Source organism: Wolffia australiana, chromosome 4, assembly GCF_029677425.1.
Source record: "Wolffia australiana isolate 7733 chromosome 4, ASM2967742v1".
Taxonomy (NCBI): Eukaryota; Viridiplantae; Streptophyta; class Magnoliopsida; order Alismatales; family Araceae; genus Wolffia; species Wolffia australiana.
The window spans coordinates 15958639-15967500 of NC_135838.1; the positions used below are offsets into that span (position 1 = coordinate 15958639).

The window sequence follows — 8862 nt, forward strand, 5'->3', positions numbered from 1 at the left end:
ACTAGGACTGACACGAGTAGGATAGGATAACTCAACTACGGATCGATAAACATACCACAAATCAACACGATCGGCTTCGAACATTTTAAATCTGGTGAAATGTTGATGGTGCAGCCCCATTCCTCGGTCGAGGGTGGGAGGACTGTCTTACAACCACCGCAGTGAAAATAAAGCTCCAAATCCGATATCTCGAACGATCAATCAAGGGAAGATTCAAACCTATACAACTAAGTCAGACGGCGATGGAAAAAAGACGAGAAACAGTGGACGAGAAACACCGACACCAAAGAGGGAAGAATGGACCTTTGGCACAAGAGTAGTGCGAAGAGGCAATGCAGGAAATTCTTGATGCGTCATTGGCAAGGGCAAGTGACATGCGCTGCGACTAGGAGTCACGGATCCAACTGCGCGGTCAGTTGGGGGGGGGGGGTGGATATAGAATGCAGTAGGTGCATGGGGGGCGGGGGCGGCTGCATGGCCAGGCGGTTGCGTGGGTGGACAACCGCGTGGGCGGGCGGCTGCGTATGGCGGCCGCGTCGACGAGTGGCTGCGCACGTCGGTCGCGTGGACAGGCGGTGGTGTGCAGTGGCCGCGTGGGCGAGCCGCTGCACATGGTGGTTGCGCGTGCGGCGGCATGCAGCGACGATACCAGTAAGAAGGCCTCCTATTGACAACGGTAGCGACAGCGGCGGTTAGTAGCGGCGACGTCGGTGGTGGAGAGGAGACTAGGGTAAAATGCTCTTAGAAGAAAACTTCAATTTCAAAAAAATAAATTCACCAAGTAGTCCATTACAACATTCGCCTATGTATAGGCCTTGGAGGAAAGAGAAACCATAAGATAATTGTAAAATTCAAATTTAATTTTAATGACATTCAGATCCCGGTTCTGATGATGATGTTGGCGACATGTCATGACACAGGACGTCTCGTGCGGTAGTGGTGTCACGTCCGGTGATAGTGCGTGGTCGCGTGCGCCATCATCAAGCGAATGTTGGAATGGGCTTGGCTGGGGTTGGGTTGGTAAGCGAGTCTAATGCTTCCCATAAATGTTTCATTATAATAAGTGGATAAGGTTTGCATTGTCACTAGAAAAAATCCGCGCAGTAATGTATCAGATGAGATGAATCCACCCGGGCTTGCCTGGACCCATTGTCACCATAGTGTTCAAAATAATAAGCGGAATTTATTAAAGTCAATGCCACAACCTTCAGTCTTCAAAGGTCACAATTCAGCCAGTTTTGATATGAGAAAATTCTAAACATCCTTCTAAATGCCTCAAAACTCACCATGACAAGTGCATAAATCGCTAAACGATTTCTCAAAAGACTGAACTTCATGAGGAATCAGCTAGTGGAAAAACATTATTCCATGGGCAAACATTTTTCACCAAAAAACAGAGACTACTAAATTCTTCTTGAATTTTTCACAAAAAAACAGAGACTACAAAATTCTTCTTGGTTTTTTCACAAAAAAACAGAGACTACTAAATTCTTCTTGAATTTTTTACAAAAAAACAGAGACAATTAAATTCTTCTTGAATTTTTCACAAAAAAAACAGAGACTACTAAATTCTTCTTGAAATTTTTACAAAAAACATAGTCTAAATACTCCTTAAAAATTTTTTCACAAAAAAAAAACAGTTCAGTAGAAAACCTCCCCCCCACCCTTGCCATTCTCTCTCTACCGACAGCCTTTCTCTAACAGCTCTTCTCATTTACTTGACACGCGGAAGTCTCTTTGCGCTGATGCCCACGCCGGCGCCGAGGGATTTCTTCAGGGAGAGCGCTCGCTCCTCTTCTCCAGCGCTCTCCTTACCCTCTTCGCCGGAGACCCTTTTCAGCCTTCAGCCTGCCTGGTAGGTCGATGGATCGCCTGCCCCAGAACAGGGCGACCAACGGGGTTTTCCGCTACTTTCATTTGTTCCCCTGCTGGTTGAAGCCTTGGAAGCCCTAGTTCATCCCCAAAAATCCGTTTTTGATCTTTGCCCACCTCCTCTCCGCCGCCGCCAACTCTATTACCCGTAAAAGATCCGAGAATGCACCCGCTGGCGGCGGCGTTTCTTCTTGTGAGGTGGGTTTTTCTTGATTTTCTTCCGTTCTTAACTCTGGGTTGATCGAAGTTCGCCATGGGTATGAACGGGCGTGATTTTGTGGAGTGGAGGGAGCACTTCGTCTCTCAAGAACGCGGCAGTCGCGTTGTTCATTTCTTTCTTGAGGATTCCTCTGGGGATTCTTGTCTCGCGGCCGTGGGCACGGAGAGGAGCTTGAGGCACATGCTCTATGTTGTTGCGGAGGAATTCTTGCAGGAAGCCGGGATTGAAAAATCGGCTGCTTCTAATCTGAAGTGGAGATCGAGGAGGGAGGTTGTGGACTGGCTGAAGACGTTTCTTCCGAAGCAGACCTGCGTTCGAGATGCGTCGAGTGAGTGATTTCTCTCGACTTTAAATTTTCCGTTATCTCACTCAGATTAGAAGTTTCCATTTTCTGCTTTCATTGTCTTGTTGTAAAGTTTTCATTTTTGGGGAAGTTTTTTACGGATCCTATAGCTATTCTTCAACCATCTGGAGTGACATGCTTCATTTGAGATTTTCATTTAGCCTGTTCTTTCGTGGTAGGAGATTATTCAGACGGCTTTTCTTTTTGTGATATCTTCTATCCCTCACATTTTGAGCTAACTCAGACTTTTGAAATTGCGCTTGTTCACTTGGATGTTATACTACGAAGATTGGTCTTAATATCTGGCAGATGCCATAGATTCTTTGCTTTTATATTTTTTAATCTTTCGTAACTAAGGGTTTCTGAGGTTCTAACCCATCTTTGACGTGAAATAAATTTCTTAGGGTTTTGGAATCCGAGGAAAGGTATGTTTAAGGTCACCATCCATGCTTCTGTAGTTGACCATATGCTTGCTGATTTAATCTCCTAAAGCATCAAAGAGTTTCTGTACTGTTCGAGAGTTTCCAACCCACTTTTTGTGTAAATAGTACATTGATCATCCTAGAAATAACTTCTTGGAATATTGATTTTCGGACCCGTGTTATGTCCGATAGAATTCCGTACATGATCTGATAAACCTCTTGATTTTTTGGTTTCCGAGGAACTATATGTGCACAATGACTCTCAATTAAATTGAGTTACAGCCTATCTTTTTCTGGAGGTTCCGGGGAATGTAGTTATCATAGCTTTGGAGTAGCGTTTAGGTTCTTGAATATTTTAACCAATGCCGTCTAATTAGGATTAGGGTTCTTGTCATCCTTGAGATTTTATTGGTTTTACCCAAGATCAAACCGCTGCTCGAGGATATACACTTCATTAATATTATTTATTGTTATTATAATTTCTTAGCAAGTTTATTTCCTGCTTCTCAAGCGAGTTGGTATTATCATGCGTTAAAACTTAAAATCTATACCAGTGAAAGATCTCTAACTTCCTTGTTTCTTAACAGGCTCACCCATTACTGGTCCTCTTGATGGAATCAATGATCTAGAACCCTGTCTGAACAAAAACATGGACCGCTCGACACGCCACTTGAGAAGCTATTGTTCAGACATCTTCTGGCTCGGCATGCCATGGACTTGCAGCAAGCAGCTCAAACATTACAAAGCGTTTTGTCGTAACGGAACCACTATCGCTGTACCCCTCTTACTCTCTCTTTTTTTCAGTTTTTATTTTTTCTTGATTGGTTGATTTATTGATTCGCAGACTCATGCATTCGTCATTGTGATGTCTGAGGGAGAAGATAACCACTACCTTGCTTACTTAGAGGACATGTATGAGGACAAGAAGGGCCAGAAAAAGGTCAGAGTGAGGTGGTTTCATCAGAACCAGGAAGTGGTCGGCATCGTTCCCCCACCAGCACCGCACCCTCAAGAGGTCTTCATAACCCCTTATACTCAGGTTATCAGTGCAGAGTGTCTAGATGACCTGGCCACCATCTTAAACCCCAAACACTATGACAAATGCTTGGCTAATCTCCCATATGCTTGCTCGGCCGGCATCTACCTCTGCTACCGGCAATACAGTAAGAACAAGTTCAGGCCCTTCGATCTGAGCTCCTTGCATGGGTATTTCGATCAGTCCATTCTTGCATGCTTGGAAATTTGCTTGTCTGATGAGCACGAAGAACCTCTGCGAAGAGTTCGCCCGAGTTTGACGTGGTCAACTATCCAGGATGAAAGATTTGGGCCGTCCAAGAGGAATGGGTTGAGTGTAAAGATGATGCAACCCAGTTCTTGTTGCGTGCCACCGTTTAAAGCTGATGAGAAGGTGGAGCTACTTTGTCAAGACAGTGGAATCAGAGGGTGTTGGTTCAGGGGTACGGTTTTGAAGCTATCAGAGAGGAGGTTGAAGGTTCGGTATGATGACCTAACTATTGAAGATGGTTTTGGCAATCTCGAGGTATGCATGATCCTCCAAACATTAGTTTTTTTTCAATCATAGAACTAGATTTTGCCCGTCGTCATATACAATAATGGCTATGGCTGTCATATACGATAACAATAATGTTGATATTAACTGACAGAAACCGATACCGTTATTGGATACTAAACAGCGATAGTGTGATTTATATCATAAAGCTAAGTAGCAATCATATTCCTAAAGGTAACATATATGAATAGGCAATGCCTACATACGACACAATGTCAAGAAGATATATTTTTTTTTTGCAGGAGTGGGTACCGATATATCGGCGGGCGACGCCTTGTAAATTGGAATGGAGGCGGGTGGGCCGGCTCATGATCCGACCACGTCCCCTGCTGGACGATGCATCCAAATCCATGAAGTATGAGATGGGCTCAGCTGTAGACGCTTGGCGGAATGATGGCTGGTGGGAAGGGCTAGTTGTCGGAGATGACGGCCCTGCCAACATCTTAAAAGTATATTTTCCAGGTACAAAATCCTTTAACTGAACATATTCTTACTGTTTCATGACTTTAGCCGAGATTGAGATGCAGTATCTGAATTGTTAATGAAGGTGAAGACAAGATTCTTGATTGCCTGCGCAGCGATGTGAGGGTATCCAAGGACTGGGTCATGGATGGGTGGGTGGATATTGAGGCTAAGCCGCTTGCATTACCAGTTCTGCCATCGCCTATCATCTCGTCTAGTGAAGATGCGCAGGCTTCGTCTCTGCCCAGCCTTACAAGAGCGTCCGAATTGGGCAGCTCTGACATTTCTGACCAGGAAGCCTCTGCCGCCGTCGCCGCCGCTGACTGTGATAGGAATATACCGGCGGCTGACGTCACCAAAGTTTATGCTAGGAAGCGGCGCAGAGACGAGGACAGCATCAAGCAAGAGACTGACAATGAGAAGGGAAGGGGAGAAGATGGCCAGGAGGATGACATTGGGAAGATTGGTTGTTAGATTGGCCGTTCTCTGTCGCTCAAGTTTCTCTTCTGTAAATATATATGAAGCATACTTATCTTGGATTCTAAGGTACTGATGGATGTAGGTGAATGATGTACATGAAGAAGAGCTCTTGGAAAAACCAGCGGTTTGACAGCATTTATGTTTCCCCTGTTTTCAGCAATCGCATGGTTTGAGGTGTGGGGATCTTCTTTATCTAGAAGGGATAGCCAAAAAATGGCTGAAACCCAATAACTAGGAAGAGAGAGAGAGGGAGAGGGAGAGAGGGGGGAGGGAGGGAAAGAGAGAGGGAGGGAGAGAGGGAGAGAGAGGGGAAGGGAGGGACAGAGAGAGAGGGAGAGAGAGGGGTAGGGAGGGACACAGAGAGAGGGAGGGAGGGAGAGAGTGAGAGAGGGAGGGAAAGAGGGAGAGAATGGGAGGGGTATAGTTCCGGATCGTCCCGGACATGGACGATGGACAGGACGGGACGAATTTTGTCCCGTCCGACGTTCAGAGTAAGTTCAGGGACGAAGGACGGGACGGTTTTTAGTCCAACGATAAAACACCGTTCAGTCCAATCATACTGGGATGGTTTTTCGTCCCGTCCAATCCTGGAACGAATTTTTGTCCCGAAATTCATCCCGGACGAAAAAAACCCATTTTATATTTTAAATATATTAATATAGATTTTTCTAAGTTTTAAAGGTAGATATGGAGGAGAGAGAATGCAAAGGGACATAAGTTCAATTAAATCTGAGCCGAATCAGTTTGTATGTGCGATAAAATACAGGGACCTTGATGCAAATTGTCATAGCGAGGCCAGGTCTCAACCGTCGGATGTAAATCCGGCAGTTTTTCGTCCACATCTGTTTGTCCATCGTCCGAGACCTCCGGACGGAACAAAAATCATCCTGTCCGGTGGTCCCTGGGAAGAATTTTCGTCCCTAAATTCATCCGTATTCTCAGACGGGACGATTTTTTGTCCTGGGATGAAAAAATAGTCCAGTCCGCGTCCCTGAACTATAAGGAGAGGGAGGGAAAGAGGGAGAGAGAGAGAGGGAGGGAGGGAGAGGGGGAGGAGAGGGAGGAGGAGAGAGAGGAGAGAGGGGAGAGAGGGAGGAGAGAGAGGAGAGAGGAGAGAGAGAGAGAGAGGGAGAGAGGGAGAGAGGGAGAGAGAGAGAGAGGGAGAGAGAGAGAGAGAGAGAGAGAGAGAGAGAGAGAGAGAGAGAGAGAGAGAGAGAGAGAGAGAGAGAGAGAGAGAGAGAGGGAGAGAGAGAGAGAGAGAGAGAGAGAGAGGGAGAGAGAGAGAGGGAGAGGGAGAGAGAGAGAGAGAGAGGGGGGGAGAGAGCGAGCGGGAGAGAGAGAGAGAGGGAGAGAGAGGGAGGGAGAGAGAGAGAAAGAGAGAGAGAGAGGAGAGAGAGAGGGGGAGAGAGAGAGAGAGAGAGAGGGAGAGAGAGGGGGAGGGAGAGAGAGGGACTGAGGGAGAGAAAGAGAAAGAGAGAGGGAGAGAGAGGGACTGAGGGAGAGAAAGAGAAAGAGAGAGAGAGAGGGGAGGGAGAGAGAGAGAGGGGGAGGGAGAGAGAGAGAGAGAGGGCGAGGGAGAGAGAGAGAGAGAGAGAGAGAGAGAGAGAGAGGAGGAGGAGGATCCTCCCTATAGTTAATGCCTATCGATTGATTTCTTTTGGCCAGCTGGACGACTGAAAGAACGATAAGTAACTCTTCTCTCAGCTTTTATAGGGCCTTGCTCGCACAACGCGTGAGTGATGGACCTTCTGCAAACGAAAGTGCTTCGAGAACTACGCAATCGATTCCCCGCCCATTTCGAGAAGATCCTCTCGTTTTCTAGAGAAAATTTCTCATCTTTCGCGGTATCTACTATCCAGTGACGACATCATCGCCTTTTTCTCTTTTCTGCCGTGAATTTACACGCCATGCAAGAACGAGCCGCGAGCTACAGTCTCAGCCACCGACTTCCGTCGATGAAGCCGCGACCCAGAAAAGGCCGAGCCTGCTCGAATGTCAGCGACCTTGCCCAACCCACTCTTCTTCTCTGGTCGGCTCCTTCTCCTCGACACGCGTACTCTCCGAACCACGCCGTCCTGAGACAAGCGTGAGATCTCCGGCCTAAGAAATTAGGGTTAGGGTTAGGGTTTTAAGCCTCACCTTCTTCTCGAAGGGTCTCCCCAATCGCTCCACCCTTGCGGGTTGACGACGCCGTCGAAGACGCAGTGGGAGTAGACCACCCTTGCGTAGGCTCCCCACGCTCTTCCCAGATAGAGATTTCCCGAGCCGGTTAGCCGGCAACCGACGAAAGAGAAGCCCGAGCCCTCCCCCGGCGAGCTTCTCTGAGATGCCGCCACTGCCCCGAAGCTCTCTCCTATGCTACGCAGAGTGCAATCCTGAACGGCAGAAACACATCCAAAACCTCTATTAAAAGAAGCTGTTGACGAAGAAGAAGAGCTGTTGAAGAAAAAGTAGTAGAAGAAGAAGTAAAAGAAGCTGTTGACGAAGAAGAAGAAGAAGCTGTAGAATAAGAAGAAGAAGCTGTAAGAAGCTGTTGAAGAAGAAGAAGAAGAAGAAGAAGAAGAAGAAGAAGAAGAAGAAGAAGAAGAAGAAGAAGAAGAAGAAGAAGAAGAAGAAGAAGAAGAAGAAGAAGAAGAAGAAGAAGAAGCTGTAGAATAAGAAGAAGAAGCTGTTGACGAAGAAGAAGCTGTAGAATAAGAAGAAGAAGCTGTTGAAGAAGAAGAAGAAGCTGTAGAATAAGAAGAAAAAGATTTAGAAGAAGAAGAAGAAGCTGTAGAATAAGAAGATAAAGCTTTAGAAGAAGAAGCTGTAGAATGAGAAGAAGAAGCTGTTGAAGAAAAAGAAGTTGTTGAAGCAGAAGAAGTTTTAGAAGAAGATGAAGAAGAATCTGTTGAAGAATAAGAAGTTGTTGAAGCAGAAGAAGCTTTAGAAGAAGATGAAGAAGAAGCTGTTGAAGAAAAAGAAGTTGTTGAAGCAGAAGAAACTTTAGAAGCTGTTGAAGAAGAAGAAGAAGAAGAAGAAGAAGAAGAAGAAGAAGAAGAAGAAGATGTTGAAGCAGAGGAAGAAGCTGTAGAAGAAGACGAAGAAGAAGATGAAGAAGAAGCTGTTGAAGAAGAAGAAGAAGAAGCTGTTGACGCAGAGGAAGAAGCTGTAGAAGAAGACGTAGAAGAGGATGATGAAGAAGAACAAGAAAAAGCTGTAGAAGAAGATGAAGAAGAAAATGTAGAAGAAGAACAAGAAGAAGCTGTAGAAGAAGAAGAAGAAGATGATGAAGTTTCGATCTGAACATTGGAGTACGTCACCTGGTAAAGGGAAGTGGCGCTGCCGAAGATGAAGTCGATGGAGCCCTGGATATGAGAATCAAGGAAGAAATGGCGGCCCGAGTGATCGAAAAGAGTATCCTGCGAGCCCAGAACTCGGCATCTGAAGAACATAGCCTTGTCTCCCGACACTCGCAACGCCACGGCCTGCATTCCCGCCGCTCCAGGGTAAG

General features: G+C 46.2%; 2 protein-coding genes across 2 annotated transcripts in view; one reads left to right on the plus strand and one right to left on the minus strand.

Moving 5' to 3' along the window:
• Window positions 1–1691: 1691 nt before the first annotated feature.
• Window positions 1692–5512, plus strand: LOC144702087 (Agenet and bromo-adjacent homology (BAH) domain-containing protein). Its single transcript, XM_078573962.1, has 5 exons — window positions 1692–2420; window positions 3445–3632; window positions 3702–4397; window positions 4670–4889; window positions 4975–5512. Exons 1-5 carry the CDS (start codon window positions 2126–2128, stop codon window positions 5361–5363), a joined length of 1788 nt encoding a protein of 595 aa, XP_078430088.1. The 5' UTR covers window positions 1692–2125; the 3' UTR covers window positions 5364–5512.
• A 1530-nt stretch (window positions 5513–7042) lies between these two features.
• Window positions 7043–8862, minus strand: part of QRT1 (Pectin lyase-like superfamily protein) — a 2951-nt gene continuing 1131 nt past the window's right edge. The window contains exons 3-5 of the mRNA XM_078574655.1: window positions 8672–8862; window positions 7509–7744; window positions 7043–7444 (exon numbers count right to left, since the gene is read on the minus strand). The exon at window positions 8672–8862 is cut by the window's right edge and continues 16 nt beyond it. Of these exons, the coding sequence (XP_078430781.1) occupies window positions 7297–7444; window positions 7509–7744; window positions 8672–8862 (575 nt within the window). The 3' untranslated portion in view covers window positions 7043–7296. The remainder of the gene's footprint in view (window positions 7445–7508; window positions 7745–8671) is intronic.

Bases quoted from the DNA above. Each gene is read 5' to 3' on its own strand.
- LOC144702087 (XM_078573962.1), top strand. From the start codon at position 2,126: ATGGGTATGAACGGGCGTGATTTTGTGGAGTGGAGGGAGCACTTCGTC. The intron at 2,421-3,444 runs GTGAGTGATTTC...GTTTCTTAACAG, and splicing joins CTGCGTTCGAGATGCGTCGA to GCTCACCCATTACTGGTCCT. The intron at 3,633-3,701 runs GTACCCCTCTTA...ATTGATTCGCAG, and splicing joins GTAACGGAACCACTATCGCT to ACTCATGCATTCGTCATTGT.